At 39.8% G+C, this 17,604-nt stretch overlaps 1 protein-coding gene across 1 annotated transcript in view; it reads right to left on the bottom strand.

Moving 5' to 3' along the window:
- Nucleotides 1-17,604, bottom strand: part of CUNH9orf3 (chromosome unknown C9orf3 homolog) — a 404,210-nt gene that overhangs the window by 61,671 nt on the left and 324,935 nt on the right. The window contains exons 12-13 of the mRNA XM_004643795.2: nt 16,433-16,495; nt 16,240-16,314 (exon numbers count right to left, since the gene is read on the bottom strand). Coding sequence (XP_004643852.1) covers nt 16,240-16,314; nt 16,433-16,495 — 138 coding nt within the window. The remainder of the gene's footprint in view (nt 1-16,239; nt 16,315-16,432; nt 16,496-17,604) is intronic.

Below are 17,604 nucleotides of genomic sequence, written 5' to 3'. Positions count from 1 at the left end.
AAAGAAAGAAAGAAAGAAAGAAAGAAAGAAAGAAAGAAAGAAAGAAAAGTACGTAAGAGGGCCAATCTAATAGAAATAATATGGAATTATTTTTAGTTCAAATTGACAGGGCAAATTCCATCTTATAAAAAAATGAAATACTGTGGAAAAGAGTAATAAGCAGGAAATCGGAAGTGCTATATTTATCCCCTCCTTCCCCGCCCCTAAGTATTTCCTCTATTTTGGGAATAAAGCAAGTATTTTGCCTCCCAATGCCCCTCCACCCAGAGATACTCAGGCAAACAAAGTGGCCAACGGGCCCCATTGGTATGGTGGGTATATGCTTGCGCCCACAGCACACAAAAGTTCCCATTTCTCAGTGTCCAAAGAGTCACACAAATGCCCCTAGCCTGGCAGCACTGCCCCTGACCTGTGAGATACTTTAGTCACTCTCCTTGCTGATGGACAGGAACACCACCACCCAGGAGAAGCTCGTAAGAACCTTCCAGAATCCCATACAAGGCCCCTCACTGGGTAGAACTGCTAGCCTTTGTCAACAGGAGTTGGAATATTCCAAGAATGCCAAGGACTGCTGGAAATGACTGGGGGCATTTTCTCATGATTCACCCCATCTCACATTTTTTTTTCCTCTTTCCTTACTCTGTTTAAAACAAACTTCACAGGGGGAAGGTAGGGATCAGGTGAGAAAAAGTGGCAACCTGCCTAAGCTGATAGAGCTGGCTGGCTAAGAAAATATTTGACATGAAAATTATGCTACATAAAAAAATAATTTCTCCATAAAAAATTTAAGCCTGCTCATAACTTAAAGGGCATGTGGAGTTCCAGTCCTTAGCAATTAGGATGCCAGCATCAGTCCACTGGGCTTTATCAATGACCCTTTTAACTGCTTGAAAATGTTGTCTGATTATCAAGTAATGTTACGGCTTATCTATAAAAACTTCTTTCTAAAAATTATCGATCCTCGATTACATAACCAAGGCCATTCTGAGAAGTCTTTCTAAATCATGTATAACCTATTACTCATTGTTGAGACAAACGCTGGGCCATTTCTTCAGTGTCTAAGTAGGTTTCTGCACATAAATCTACGCTTAGGGAAACTTACTATTCTGAGCCAACTGGACATAACAATAGCTATTGGAAACTCAGCCCTATTGTGGGGGTGGGAGAATGGGGATGAACATCTCAGCACTTGTTTTTCAAAATTTCCTGAAATTCTTTCAGTGTTCAGGACACCAACAAGTACTGTATCTGTGGAAGTGGATTTTTTTTTTTTTTTTTTTTTTTTTTTTTTTTTTGTGGTACAGGGGATTGAATTCGGACTCTGCACTTGCCAGGCAAGCGCTTATTCTACTGAGCCTTGTATCTGTGGATAATCAAAACTTTGTAAAGTGAGCTTCCTGAGTCCTCAAATAAAACTTCCAATGACCTCACCTAGAACCCCGATTGGAAGAATCTAGTGGAAACACCCAATATAACCTGAGGCAGATGTTCCTAGCACATGGCCCCCAGACCTGTCCCTCTATCTTTAGCTTCCTGGGTTCACGTAGGACACAGGTGTGCTGCGTGACAGGGACATGCCAGACAGGTAATGGGCTGGTGTGTGTCTTAACACTGGGGACATTCAGCCTGCCCACAGATGCCGTACCAATGCTCCAAAAGATAAATTCAAATTTTCAGAGTCATTCTTTCATAGGCACATGTCCCATTCTGTCAGGGTTCTTTCTGTTCTCATAATACAGCACACACAAAAAATGCCATTAGAAAAGCTCATTACTGACAATGTTACTGATGGTAATTATTCAGTGGCAGCTCTTTGCTGAATGAGGAAACTGATGCTTACACAGGCTAGTTTGTTCCAGGTTTAAAAAAAAAAAGCTAGGAAAAGGTAAAAATGGGGTTTTCAATCTGTTTTTCTGATTATAATTTCACACCATGAGAGATTATAAAGAGGGAGAAAAGGACTTTAGATTCTAATTGAAGTCTCCTAGCGCAGATGACCTCACCTCCACAGTCCTGTGAACAGAGAAGTTAACGGAAACTACACATATTCTGAGAAGAGGAAAACGAAGTGCTCATCCACACAGATTAACACTAGTCTCGCTCGCAAAACTGGAGTTGGGAAACTGCTTGAGAGGTAAAATGTCCTCTACAAATGGAGTTTTTACTGAGGGATTAGTGTTAAAATCATCATTTCCAGTACGATATCAACATATACGATAATAAACTATCTTAAAATAAGGAAGTATATGCTGATAACTAATTTTTTTTCCCTAGAGGAAAAAGTTTCACCAGGACTGCTGCAGAGATACAGCCTCCAGATGCCCAGATCATTTAAAAGACCAGTAATAAGAATGCTCAGGTACACACATATTAATAATGTGCCCTCTCCCTTCTCTGCAACAGTACACATGACCTTAAAGCAGGTTTGATACAAAAACATTAAAATCTAAGAAATTATGAATATTTGTTCAAAATCTACACCTAAAGTGAGAGGCCCTATAGCAAGTCTGAGTTACTTTCTTCTGTTACTACCATGAACTCAAAAAGAAGCAACTATGAAGTTAAGCAAAATTAAGCAAAAAGCAATCATTTCTGGCCTTCTGTTTTCAAGCCTACTGTGCTGCACATTCACTTTTTCCACAGAGCCTCCCCTAGGGTGGCTCATGATGACAATGACTTTGTATGACACACAGGGAAATTCTCTAGAATTTCTAAGGCCATGGTCAGTCTCTGAGTCAGAGTCAGATGCCAAGAGCACCAGCTCTGCAAATAGTGCCTGTAGCTTCCGTCTGGGACTGGAGACTGTGGTTATAGCAGACCCTAGCCCAAACCTCAGTCAGTGCACCTATGTGCTATGACTACACTCACATGCCTGCAAGCACATATGTGCAGTACACATGTACACTGAGACATCAATAATCCTCTGATGGAAGGTATTTCAACATCGTTTAGATTCATCTTATGGTAATGTGGTATTCTCTGATTAGGTGACACTCCTAAGCCCCTCACTTAATCTCTAACGAAGGCTCAAAGTGTGCCAAGATTTCCAACACAGGGGAATCAGCACCTTCCATACTGCTGGAAGGAAGGGTTGGAGCAGACCTTCTAGTGTCTGAATGAGCTCCGTCCCTATCCCTTCTCTTCTTGTGACCATGCAGGAAACTACCCCGCCTGAGCCAACTGTACTGCACAGAGAATGCAGCTGCTGTTCCCTTAAACCAACTACTCCGCCTTAGCTTGCCCTCCAGTACCCAGAGTCCTGGAAACCAGGCTTTCACAATCCAGGTGCAGCCTCTGTTTTATCAGTACTGTTGGAGGGTCAGGGGCTTGATTTGTCCTTGCCTGGAAGGCAAAGCTGCTTTGTCTCTATGCCCTGCTTGGGGAGTTGCCCAAATAGATGGCTGGAAAGACCAGCAAGGGGACCTGGGCCAGCACATGATCCGTGAAATCAAACCTCAGTACCTCCATGTTTTTCCTTGTAAAATTAAAAGTTTGAAATGGAGAAGATTGTAAAGCCTTTCCCAGGATTCACAACCCCATTCCTCTACAGCTTCTCAAATAAAGTGGTCAGCTGAAACTTCTGTTGTTGGCCTTTCCCTGTGATGACCCCTTCCCTCCTTGTAGCTTAGGGCCCAGGACCCAAATGTACTTAAGACCTCAGATAGCTTTTATTTATTTTATTTATTTATTTATTTTTTTATTATTTATTTATTTTTATTTATTACATTTATTTATTGTGTGTGTGTGTGTGGCCAGCTCAGCCCACCAGGGGGCGGGGCTGGCTGGCATGTGGTGCTGGGGATCGAACCGCGGTCCCTGTGCTTTGCCAAGCTTGTTTCAAGTAGGTGCTTTAGACCACTGAGCCATCTCTCCAGCCCCTCAGATAGCTTTTACAACACAGTCACAAACACACTCCTCCAACTGCTTGATGCACAATTTCTCCAGTTACTTTAGACAGGTTCTTGCTGTTGATGATTTTATTTATTGACGTTGTCTTAATGTTTTAGTTCTTCCTGATGCTTTGATGGATAGCAGCAGGATGCCAAGATGAGACAGCTCCAAGTCCAAAACACTATGTTCTCTTTAATAGTCAGAAACTCAAAGTGACCAAGAATTTAAGGGAAAACAATCACAGACATCTAGACTTCATTATTTTTCATAAATTATAACATTGCAGCCCTGTGTAATGAAAGATAGGAAGTAGGGAAATCTCTCCTTACACAAAAAACTGCAAAATGATGACACAGGAGAGGTGGTTCCAATATTAAGTGCCTTTCACTAAGCGGGTATTTGTATAAGCCCCAAAGTCCTAAAAAAGAAACTTCAAAACAAAATACTTTGGATAAAAGAAAAAGAAGCAGCAATTACTTACTGAGTTTGAAAAATGATTACAGGTAAATTTAAAATGGAGGTTTACTAGAAAGCAAATCTTCCTCGTACCACAAAAAAAAAAAAAAAAAAAAAAAAGCAAATCTTATCAATAGCCTGAAAAATGAGAACTTCTAATCTGAAATGACACTTTACCCCACTAAGAGGGACAAAGTGGAGAGAGATGCAAAAGAAATAATATAGTAGTTCTGACAAATACAGTCCATTTTCTTGAATTAAGCCAGAACACACAAATTTGTAAAGGTACTATTACTACATCTGCTGCCGGATAAAGAACAGTTACAGGAAGAAACCAAGGTTGATTTTTTTTTTTTTTTAAGTCTATAAGTAAATGTGAGAATGTTTTCCTGTCTCCCTATCATGAAGGAGATAAAAACAAATGAATGAGGCCTGGGATATAGTTCAATGGCACAGCAGTTGCCCAGTAAGTACATGGACCTGAATTCAATTCCTGGTAAGGGGGGGAATAAAAGTGACAGTACTGGCCACATGCCCTCAGGCTGTCACCCTTTCACACCCTTTTATACTCTTTTCTGAAAAGGTGGCATCCTAAGATGTATTATTTAGTGAGTGCCAGCTGTCATGGCTAGGGCACCTGCCTACCACCCAGCAGGCTTGGACAGGGCCATCCCTGCCCCTTACAGCAGGACACAGGGCCACAAGGCCCTGGTGGACCAGCAGTGTCCTGAGGCTGAGCACAGTCCTACAGAAAACCAACCCTGTTTCATCAGATACAATTCCAAGGAGGATTAGCGAGGGTATTTTTAAAAGATAAAAATAAAGCCACACCTAACAGTGCCACAAGGACACAGAGGGCTCTGAGTCAGAACAAAAGCAGGTTGCTACAATTCCAACTGACGTGGGAGGATTCCAGGTGCAGTGACTCACTTGGGGATCTTGGGTGAGCCACTGAGACTACCCACTTACAGGGCCAGTGTTTCTGACCTGTAAAATGGAGGACAAAAGCATAATTAGGGTATCTATACACTTTCAGAGCCTGTCTAGCAAAAGAAATATTAAGTACTAAAAAGTGCAGTTCGACATTCACCAGAACGGCTAAGATAAATAAGTCTGACAGTGTCAAGCCGATGAAGAGGCAGAGGAACTGGAAACCATAAGCAACGCTAGTGGGAACCTGAAGTGGGCAGCTACTTCAGAGGACAGCTTAGCTGTTCTCAAACAGTTAAGCACACAACTGTCAGTGGGCCAAACCATTCCAGCCCTAGGTATAGACTCCAAGAGAAAAACAAATGTAAGTGCACAAAAAGTTATACCACTGTTCACAGAAGCATTATTCATAACACCACTTAATAATCAAAAGCTGAAAAAAACCTATTATCTAACAAGCACTAATTAACAAAATGTAGCATATGTGTACAGTGGAATACTATTTTATAGTGAAAGAGAACTACTGATGTTTGAAAATTACTAAGAGCACTACTGAGGCTCAAAACACCAAAAGACTAATTTCTGTGTGATTTAATTTGTATGGAACATCTAGAAAAGGCCTAAACTATAAATCAGAATAAAAATAAATTAGTAGTTTCCTGCAACTTAGAGGAGGAATGGGGATTGAGAACAAATGACAACAGAATTCTGCAGAAGATGGAAGCATACTAAAAAAGGATTGTGAGCCTAGCATTGTGACCAGCCCCCCACCTACAAGTTGGAAATAAAAGCTGTACAACTGAGTCTCTTCTAACTCAACGAACTGTAGTATATAGTATTTTGGGTTTTTTAAAAAAAGAAATTCAGAACCACTATCTTTTGTTAGCTATGGGAGCCCTCAGCATTTTTCATTTTTATTATCCAGAATAAATGGTGACAGTAATATCTGCAACACTCAAAACTAAAGTTTGAAAAATAATTTTTTAAAATAAAGTTTGCGTATATATGATAGGGAGAGGGAAAAATTTCAGCCCACATTGTACATGAACAGATTCCAGAGGCAGGTCTGTTTCTTTTCTAGATTCTTTCTGTGGTTCCTGTTTAACATCTCATGCCCTTCATAGCGTTTTCTTTTCTTGGACACCAAACTAAGAGTAGAAAATTGCCATGAAAAATTAACAGCATGAGCTTTAAGATTTGTCATTATATGAGGCAATATATAAAATGACTACACTACCTTGTCTATGAAAATATAAGAAAAATAAGAACATATTTTATGACTACTCTTTCCCATTTCACATGACTTCCTTAGTATTAATTACTGCAAACCAATTTGTTTTTCTATGTGTATAAAAGTAACTCTTCACAGTTGTGCAACTCTGAAAAATCAAAACATCTCCATTTACAGGAACATATATAAAACATTAAATGTCTTAGAAATATATATGTCCATTAGTTCTGCATCTTCAGAAAGATAAAAGAAACACATAACTACTTTTTAAAATTATCTTTCTAAAAAAAAAAAAAAAAAAAAAAAGCTGAGGTCATGCGTAGTCCTAAAAACATGAGATGCTTTTGAGTGACAACACAACATCCAAAAAACTGTAACTGTAAAACTCTAGAACTTTTAAAAAACTCACCATGCCTAATTCTGAAACAATTTTTACTTTGCCTTGAAACCAAATGTTTACAGGAAATAAAACAAAACTTACTGATAAAAAGGGGGAAAGTAGTACAAGAGTGAAAGAGGCTGAAAACTATATGTCCCCAAGCCTAGTGGCAGCCTAAACTTGCTGCAGCCCTTAATGGGAAGAAGGTAAATGCTAGTTCATAGTCTGATTATGTGCCATGCACACAATCAATCCTTCCTTGCAGAGACTGATCAGACCCTGGACACCTACTGTACTCTTCTTGTGCCCCTGATAAAAATCTGTTTTAACTCTGTTTTCTATTCTTGTTTTTCATGTCTGCTAATTCTTTGAGAATTGTTTTCTTTTCTCTTTTTTCTTTCTTTTGGTACACAGGACCTTGCACTTGCCACACAGGCACTGCACTACTGAGCTATCTCCCCTGGCCAAGGACTATTTTCTTTTCCTTCATGTGTTCATTATTCCTTGCTCAGGACTTTGTATAAATTGTCTAAATAAACACAGAATGTGATAAAAAAAAATACATGCTATATGCAGAATTATAAATGCTATCACATTTCTAGCCCTGAGTTCCCAGATCATCGTAACTTGTAGCTGCGAGCAGAATTTCTGTGATGGGTACCAGCCTCACTTGCAAAACAAAAATAAATTTAATTTTTAAAATTACATATTCAAACAGAGGCACCCAAACTATTTATATGCAGATCAGTCAAATTCTTATCTGTGCTTACAGATCAAGTCAAAGCTTTAAACTGGGCACAGTTAATTTAATTTCCCAATTTCCCACCATAACCTCCAGCCTACAAGTATAAAAGGTTGCTTTATCAAAACAAGGCCCTGAAACAGTAGTGCAGGGTAGCCTGCGGTAATACGCATCATACACTCAAGGCCGAAGTTTCCTGTGCACTGGTTTGGGAATTCTATCACACACTGTTTTGGAAGAGAACTTTTGATATGCTATATGTCTTATCTTTCCATAGCCAGAAATGACATCTCCTGTTGTTGTGGTATGTCCTGCTATTTCTTATGTGCTTAGTGACTAGCTGACTTGGGTTTTCAGAAATCCTCATTTTCTGAAAGACACAGCACTTTATTTTTTCCCTGTGTTTTTTTCTATGCATATATAATTTGAGTTCATATAAACCCAGAGTTGTGTATGGAAAACTGATGCGTAAGAGTGTGAGAAAAATAAAAATGGAAATGGAGTTTTCAGAGAGGATACATCAAACACATCACTGCTTTTAGTCCAGTCATCTTTGATGAGTGAGTCCAAGGGCCTGCTTACCACATGGGATCAGAAACACAGAAAAAAGATTCTGCTACATATCCACTGTCTCTGTGTCAGACACAGCCAACTCAAGCCTGTTTGCCTATAATAAAGTAGAGCACTCTAAATTTCAAACTTCTAACAACAAAACTTTTAAAGATAACAAGATAGTAAAATAAACATTCAATAGTTTACATAAAATATATGAATGATAAATCTACTCTAAGAGATCAAAAAAGTTACTCTCATTTTATGCATGAGGAAAAGAAAGCTCAAATGCCAAATAGTGATGGAGAAAAGCAACCCATGATGAGATACATTAAAGCTGATTGAAATTTAAGGAACTCTGAGCATGTATAGAAGACCAGACTAACTCCAAGGAAGAGAGCTAAGAACAGCATTTGACTGTGAAAAAAAGACAACAGAGTAACATATTTAAGAGACTGAACTAAAAGTCAAGGATTTTATATCTAGCTGAAGTGACTGACTGCTATTAACAACAAACCTATAAACACACAAGAAGCCTCAAGCTCTTCTTGAGAAATCTACCTCAGGACTGGCTTCAAAAGCCAAAATGACAGAAGAGATATGTACCTAAGAGCAGATAATGAGCATTTAATAGATTTGCCTGCAGAATTAAACTGTGATACAAACAATGCCTGTGCCAGTGGTGGCGAACCTCTAGCACACGTACCACAGTAGGCTGTTTGTTATCACTGGAACTCTAAAAAATCCACCATCACTGGTCTATAGGCTCTAACGTAGACACTCATCAAAGGCAGCAGGATGAAAAGACTATATACAAAATATAATCAACTTATTATCTGTCTTACAGGTATTAATCTAGAGGTAAAAAGATACAATTTCAAGCCAATGTTGAAAGATAAAGACTGAAAGGGTAAGTAATGGTATCTAATTTCTCTACTGCTCATAGCCAGGAATCAATATACAAAAAAAAAATTAATATTAATATGCAAAAATGGCTATTAGGATAAAAACAGAAGACCTCCCAAATAGCAAAATAGGACAAAAATAATTGAATTATATAAGAAATCAAAGCCAGTCATGTTGATTTTACCAATTAAAATAAATGGGCTGGGGCCGGGAGATGGCTCAGTAGAATAAGTGCTTCCCTGGCAAGCGCAAGGGCCCAAGTTCAATCCCCAGTTCCGCAAAAAAAAAAAAAAAAAAAAAGTAAGTCTAAAATAAATGGGTTCAACCAGCCTAACAAACAAAAAGATTTTCAAAGAAAAACAGAAGTCAAGAGCTGAGGCTATGGCTCAGTGGTGGAGAATCTGCTGAGTGTGTGTGAAGCCGGGGGTTCCATCTCTAGCAGTGGGAGACAGCAGGGCCCACAATGTGGGGGCAGAGCTGAGAGTAGGATCTGGTCTTCCAGTCTCCAAAATCTTTTCCTAGGAAGGGTGAAAGAGATCACCTACAAAAAAAGCAGGAAATCTAAGCCACACATACTTTTCTGTTAGTAAAAAATTTTAAAACATCTATAGCCATGTATGAACTTAAAAAATAAATACGTCTTTGTGGGATTCATTCATCTAATTCATAAATCAAATACTTAATGCTGCTTCACGTAACCAAGTTTTTTTGTTCTCCTCCAATACTAGTAATAGAATAGAACCTAGGACCTTTGCACTGAGCTACAATTCAGTCCTTTTTATTTTTTATTTTGACATGTGATCTCACTAAGTTTGTAAACTGCCCAGATGGAGTTCAAACATGCAGTCTTCCTGCTTCAGTCTCTCAGAAGTCCTTTTCTAATTGCTGGGGATTCAATGTTGAGTATCATTTTTCTTACATATCTGCAGAGATCCAGAAATATAAGTGAGATATATGGCAGCTGGTCTTAGATACATGCTAGGTAGGCCTTTTACAACAGAAGATTAATATAAACAATGGCAGGTCATAACCCACAATGACACCAGTAGGTGCTACTAAAAATAATGTACCTTATTAGTGCTAGGAGACCCTGCACAAAGCAGCAGCGCTTTAAAATGCCTTAGATGAGAACTGCCAAATAAAGCACTCTGTCACAAGAATGAAACTAATGCTGCCTGTAAAAGCAACTGAAAATCCACGAAATTTTTCTCTGTTGGCCTCCTTTTTCCAGCTGAACTCATGAAAATGGCTTTCATCTTTCATGGCATGGAAGAGTTGATGGCTGCTGGCATCTGATATGCTAAAATCAACAAGAGTGTAATTACTTGAACACTTTCAAGTGTTTTCAAAATGCATGCTGGCTGGGATTTTCCTAATTTAGAAATGTGTGCTTTATGCTGGTGGTCTAGGACTGTCAATAACCTGACAAAAAAGAATCTTAAAATCTTGCCCAAAGCATTTTTGTCTATAGCAATTATTTGACTAGCATATATCTCACCCACTTTCATGAAGTACTGGATTTAGTCTCTCAACATCCTAATGTCATATTGCTAGTTGTGACACTACTTTAATGGTGTATTTACATCAGCTGCTCCATGTAAGGCACCAAGAACAAGGCTTGACACATGGTAAGTATTAGCTATTATTATACTAATAGTTCCATTCAAATATTCTTTATAAAATATGTGAATAAGTATGTGCGGGTAAGTGGATGACTATACTTTTAATTTTCACCATTATGTTCGTTGAAAAGAAGACATTTTACTACATTTGGAGTTCTTTGAACATTTTTTTAAAATTCTAGATTCGTAAATCTCTGGCACAGATGAAAATGTAACAGTATAAAATTATACAGATCATATTTTCTTCCTATGGCTACCAAAAATACATTTATTAGCCAGCCTTCCTAAGTCCAGTTTTTTGGGGGAAAAAAAGCCAAGATTTGTGAAGCCTGATCTAACTTGAGATCTGGGCACAGAGGATTTAATACTTTTGTTGTTGTTAAGAATTTGTAAGACCTAAAAAAAAAGAATTTATAAGACCTACAAATAGAACTAGGATATGAGTTCTAAATATTCAACAATAAAATAACAAATTGCATATTAACAGTACTATAATTATTCCTTTTGTTTGGTTTCTTTGTAATTACTTTTAATAAATTACTCTGCCTCCCCTCATCACTCAAGTAAGTTGTCATCCAAAGGCACAATCAGTACAATACAGGACACAAAGCCACTCACAGACAGGGAGGGAGAAAAAGAGGGTAGGCTGATGCCTCAAGAGCTGTGACTCACAAGATCCATGAGCCTTTTCCATGGAAATCAAGTATCAATGAAGCTATTGTACAAGATTATGGACTCTGTAAATGTAGACTAGTTATGAATTCTCACAGAGCTACACTGCTCTCAAAAAGAGCCAAGGACAGCCAGCCTGGAAAGTCACATAAAGGGGAGTCTGACTCAGGTGTAGATGGTGGGTTGCTCAGTCTACCACTGCTAAGACACCCAGTAGCTCCCACAGAACAGGGTCCCTGGGTTTAGCATCTGTAAATTCACGCCATGCCTGTGCTGAGCCATGCGTGCCAAAGGCTCTAAAGTCCAGCCTAAACCAGTCACCACCTACTGTTACAAGTTCAAGGAAAAGCTAAGCAACTTCCATTAGTCTTAAATGGCTTCCAGAAATAAAAGCTGAACATGATGTAGGCTTTTGCTGAAAAACAAACAAACAAACAAACAAACAGCAGTAAGATACTTTGTTAAGCACTTTCAAATTTGTACCTACCTTTATCACTTTGAATATTTCAGTATTAGCCTAATAAAAGTACCTATCTCTTACAATATATAATTTTTTTAATGTATTTGGTACAGGGTCTTGCTATGCAGCTCGGACTCCTAGTGATCCTCCTATTTCCAGCCTCCCCAGCACTGGGATTACAGTCATGTGCTACCACGCCCGGACAGGACTGCTAGCTCAGCGTGCCTGGAGGCAGGGCCTGCACACGTGGTGCCAGGGATCGAACCTGGGTCCCTGCGCTTGCCCAAGTAGGCACTTAGTCTGCTGAGCTATCTTGCTTGCCCTAAAATTTAAAATGGAACAATATACGTTGCCAAACACATAAACTTGGAATCCAGGCTAAATTTTCTAAAACATTTTAGACTAATCTGTGAATTGTTCTTCCAACTGAAATTATCACTGACCATGGATGAGTTAAGTATGCAGAAAGAAAAAAATGAAATAAGTGAACTGAAAATACTCCATAAATTAAGGATTATTCAGAAGAAAATAATATTAGAATTTTTTTCTCATAAACTCAGCAAACAGAACTTAGCATTTTTCCTCAATTAGAATGGCTACTAAATACCATGGAGTCCACTTTTTTTACATTCATCATTTTAGATTTTTATGCTTCATTATGGACCTCTTAATGAAAATGTCAATAAATTTTAAATAATTTTATGTTCCAGAGTATTGTATTACAGATCCTGGCAGAAAATAATTAAGGCAACCTTAAAAGGTTGGGAACTGCCAGCATCTAGTGTGAGTTATGACTGATCATTAACAGAGGTCAGTCTTATGCTGGACGCTCACTGAGAAACATACCGAACATGTATATAATAGCAATGGCTGAATTTTCTGTTTTAAGAGTAAGGCAATGAACACCTTTAATACCACTGTATACATTTAGTGATGACCAGAAATGAGCATCATAAGATTTGTTTGCTGTGCATTATCGTTATACACACAAAAACCAGGAAGAATGATTCCTCTCCCTTTGAAAAATGCAATTTTCTTCCTTTAAAGGCATCACTCATAACCTATTTACACATCTCCCTTAAGATATATTACTTTATAACTTTTGTTGTACTCTAATTCTTACAACTTTGATAAATTTTGTTATATTTATGAAAACATCACCTTTGATTGTGATACGTAATTTATCTTTAAATAAGTTAAAAGTAAAAAAAAAAAAAAAAAAACAGGAGAAAATGTTTATTGTTTGTCCAAAGTCTATAGACATTTAGTAAACTACTATTTTTAAAAACACATATACAATTCACTGTTGCAGTCACAACTGTTTCACATTCCCCTTGCGGAATGGTTGGTCCACTCACAATGGTTCTTTGTGAACATGCAGTTATATATGTTCTCCTAGCATTTCTGTTGCAAAAATTATTCAAACCAAATAAAAGGGGGCTTGAAATAACGAAAAAGGAAAAATATCAGAATGGAAGGAGAAAATGCCCCAAGATAGAAGCAGAGAGGAGATAAGTCTGTTACTTTAAAGGAAGAAAACAATAACAGTATGAAAGAATTTGGTTACACCAATGAAAGAGCTAGAACATGAAGCTGAAATAAAATGGAAATAAATACCAAAGAAGATTATGAAGAGATGTGTAGGAGAAGACGATGTGTCTTTGCAAAGAGTAAAAATAAAAAACTGTTAAGATAGCATAAAACATAGAGCAGCTATCTAGTGAATGGGAATGATATGAAGCAGGAGGTATAAGAGGCCAGGAAAGGCCAGGAGAGCATTTTAAATCACTTATCTGAGTAGTACATCTCACTCACCCAATTTACTTTACTTCATTATTCGTTATTTTAACCCACAGCTGAGCACGGGCTGAGTTTGTTTTGTTTCCCGTTTGGAGTTCAGTGAAAAACTCAACTAGTATTTCAAGTTCCATCAAGCTGTGCCTATCACTTAGCACCTTGGAGAATTTCTTTAAGCGAGGAAAACAAACATGTAGATGTTCTTTCCAAGCAGCCCCTCGCCTATAAAGAGCCTGGCCTTTCACCACCTCTGTTTTCCTTTCTCAGGCAGGTCAGAAGGTTCTGCTTTCCACAAGGCAGTAAAAGTGGACCCTCCTATAGGAAGAAAAATGTTATGAGCCCAGCACAGTTAATACAGACAGGGCCTGCAGATGTAGACAGACCCTTGAGGGCCGAAGGAAAGGGCAGTAGGTGAAGGGGAAAGAAGCAAGAGCAAGGAAAACACAGTGGGCGGGAGAGACAAAGCTGGGTCTGAAATGTGTACCGACTGCAAATGACTAAAGCTTTCTTTTTTATTTGACAGTAATATAAAATGAATGAAAGCTGAAAAAAATTTCATTTAATGAAAATGTCTTCAGATGAAAGACACAGTGGTTGCATGAAAAAAAGGACAAAGTGAATAATTTGCATCAACATATGGCACAGCAGTTTTTTAAAAAGTAACTTACTAGCATCAATATCAAATTTCACTACCCAAGTTCCTAGCCATAACATGCTCAAATCTTAGCAAAAGGTCACAGACAACCTCAGGGTTGAACAGTTACGTCTGTATTTCAGAAGAGGGGACACACCTCTGCAGCTGCTGGACAGCTTCTCCACCTTTCTACTCCCAGTACTCTTCCAAGACTCTGGAAATATGACACAGTTTGCCTCAGGAAGCTCCAAATCTACTCCTAATTGTGGCAGGGGTAAAAGAGTGGGCAGAAGGCTTGACGGTGCTGCGCAAAACTAAGAGACTGGGGGCCACTCATGAGGAATATGTCCTCCTGTGATGCTGAAATTTCTTGTGTATTTGCCCTTTCCAGCTCCACCCTCAAGCTTTAAGCTTCACTCCTTGAGGTTCTGAATGTTGGTCTCCATCTAATCCATGCTACTGTTACACTGCTGCCCACCTTTTGTATGATGAAAGGGCAAGAGGTACTTTCTTCCTGGAAGTTCTAACACAACAGGCTGTGACAATAACGACTGTGTAAACAACTCCCATGCCCTGGTCTCCCCATTTCTCAGATGCCACTGGTCAGATTATGGATGTCACAGATATGGTTACCTCTAGTTTCCAAGTTGGCAATGATGACATCTATTAATTCACAAAGATAACGGCTTTTTTGTCTGACAGACTGCATTTTGGTATGGTATTTTATTTTGGTTTCAAAAAAATAGTTACAAAATTTTTCTTTTATAGTTTTGCTACCCCATGACTCTTCTTTTATTCTTTGGTTATTTTATGATCTCATTCATCACCTTGGAAACTTTTAAGAACACTTAAATGATGAAAAGTAAACAACTTAACCTAGCACAGCATTCTGATATATGTCCCAAAAACTCAGGTCTGTTTGGAAAGACTTTTCTATTACAATTTAACTAAAGTGATGCATATGTCTGACTGTTTAAAAAGGGAGAGCTAGGATACCACTTCTCCTACACATTTAACATTGTAGTCTGTCTGCCTACAAACAGCCATATCCCTAGGCCAGTTCTTTTTCCAACTATCTTAGAACCGCCCTGTGGTATCCTTAAGTGCACTCTGAAACTTTGGTATCACCTTCATTATGGCGTGCTTTGTGCACATTCTCAGACACAGCAATGCCCAAACTAAGGCAACTCATCCCAGACGCTGGCAGCAATGTTATCAGCAAGAATTTGGCCTCAGCACCAAGAGTGATTCATCATACATTCTAGCAGGCGAAAAACAACACTCCACTATTTTAATCCCTTGGTGCCCTCAAGAACCAAGACAGTAAAAATATAATTGAGCAAAAGCAGCAAAAAATCATATCCTTTATACCATTTGTAAATTATATTGTTCAGTCTTAAGAATTTTCTAAGTCACACTGAAAACAACGATTACTTACCTTATTTCAAAATATTTGTAACAAGTAACAAATCAAGTTTAAGACAATTTCAGGAGAAAATAGGCACTCCAAACGTAACATACTGAAATTCAATGCCTAAGAAATTATCCCTTTACAGTCAGTAAAATCTATCCTAGTGTTGTAAAAAGCAATCCACTTAAAGTCAGCTGAGTGAGTTGCCACGGTCAGACACGGGTGGGAAATTTGCTAGGGGCGCTCTCTTTCATCTTTCAGAGGGGCCTCAACTTTCAGCTAACCCGAACACCAGCGCTCTAATAACAACAGGACAAGCATAAACACTGTTGTTGCTGCATCTAATGAGCCCAGGTCAAGTCTCCTCCTGGTCATTCTTGCTTCAGAACACAATGCGCAGACTATCACCGGGTTATCACTTAGTGTTTGTACAAAATCTTCCACATCCATCAAAGCTGTGGATTTCATAAAACTTTTCTTTTAAAGGTTACTCTGATAGCTGTGCCCAAGTCCTTTTACCAAGACCGCGCCCCGCACTCCCAGGAAGGGACCCTACCTTTTCAAACACCTCTTCCTCCTCCCTGCGCCTCCGTTTGCGGGGTCTCCCATTCAGTCGCATCCATTTCGTGACCTGGAGTCAGATCCACAGAGCATCTTGCACAGGTTGCTTCCTAAGCTTAGCAGCCCTACCGCCCCACCCCCGCACCTACCCCAATCCCATGGGCACCCCCCCTTGTACCCGCACTCACCTCCGCGTCCACCCGCCGCACCAGTCCGCAATCCGCCCCAGCCGGGCGCGCCCCCTGCAGCTGCTGCGGAGAGACAGACCACAGCGTCAAGACCCGCACGCGGCCGTAGCCACGGCCACAGCCTCCCGCCCCGCGCCCGGAGGGGAGGACGACGCGCCCGCTCGCGCGGGCCGCAACACCTCGGCGCGGGGGCGGGGCGGGCGGGGGCGGGGCCTCCTTAAAGGTACAGGCACCGCGCCCAGTCAGGTCCTGGCATGCGATTCCTGTCCGCAAACCTCCCCCTCCTCCTCCTCCTCTCCAGTCCCGCGCTTGCCGCACCTGTCCTAGCGCTGGCGCCTACACTGGGCCTAGCGGGTGCACGCTCTCGGCCCAGGACCCCAGGTCATCACAGGCCCTGGGGAAAGTAGCTTCCCTCCAGGGCTGCCCCAGGAACAGCACGGGGGCCAGGAACAGGACCTCCAGGAGAAGGGCCGCTGTGCAGCAAAACCCGGCGCAGACATGCGGGCCTCTGGAACCAAGGGGTAGAACTGAAAGAGGAGCAGTCTGTTTTCTCCATTAGGGAAATGGTTTCTCCTTAGTTTATAAAAGCGTGTGCTACCACCAAATTTCCCCCAGCCCCCAGAAATCTTCCTTCCTCTTCGCATCAGAACCTGGTGGAGACGAAAGCTAGCGAAGCCAGGGAGGGTCGGTCCTACTCCTGCCTACTAATCTGACCTCTTTAACTTTATCGTATTTCTTTAAAGAAAATCTGCTTGCCCTCTTTATTGCTTCTCCATTTTTCTTTTAAGATCAAAAGGTTTAGATCAAAGCCAAGATCCAACTCACTACTTTAAATATAAGCAACTTTGTCATGGAGTATTTTGCACAAAGAAGAGCTTCTTAATGGAGACATCAGAGTGGAAAACTTTATTGTATCCCTTCATTCCATATTTGTAACTGGGTTACTTAAACGTGCATTAACGACGCACGTCTATTTCCTAAAATATACAACAGATCTGCTCAAGTGGGGGATTCTTTGTATTTCTAGGAACACACACCATGTAACTCGGGAGAAGTAGATATATTAACCCTTTTGTATCATTAAGTGTTATGAAATCATACTAAAGATTTTTCAGCGTATCTAATCTTGTATACATGTACAACCATGACCTACAATTTTCTTCCGTAAAGGA

This window comes from Octodon degus, unplaced genomic scaffold (genome assembly GCF_000260255.1).
Source record: "Octodon degus isolate 3935 unplaced genomic scaffold, OctDeg1.0 scaffold00184, whole genome shotgun sequence".
Lineage (NCBI taxonomy): Eukaryota > Metazoa > Chordata > Mammalia > Rodentia > Octodontidae > Octodon > Octodon degus.
This window is presented reverse-complemented; position numbering and strand designations above follow the sequence as displayed.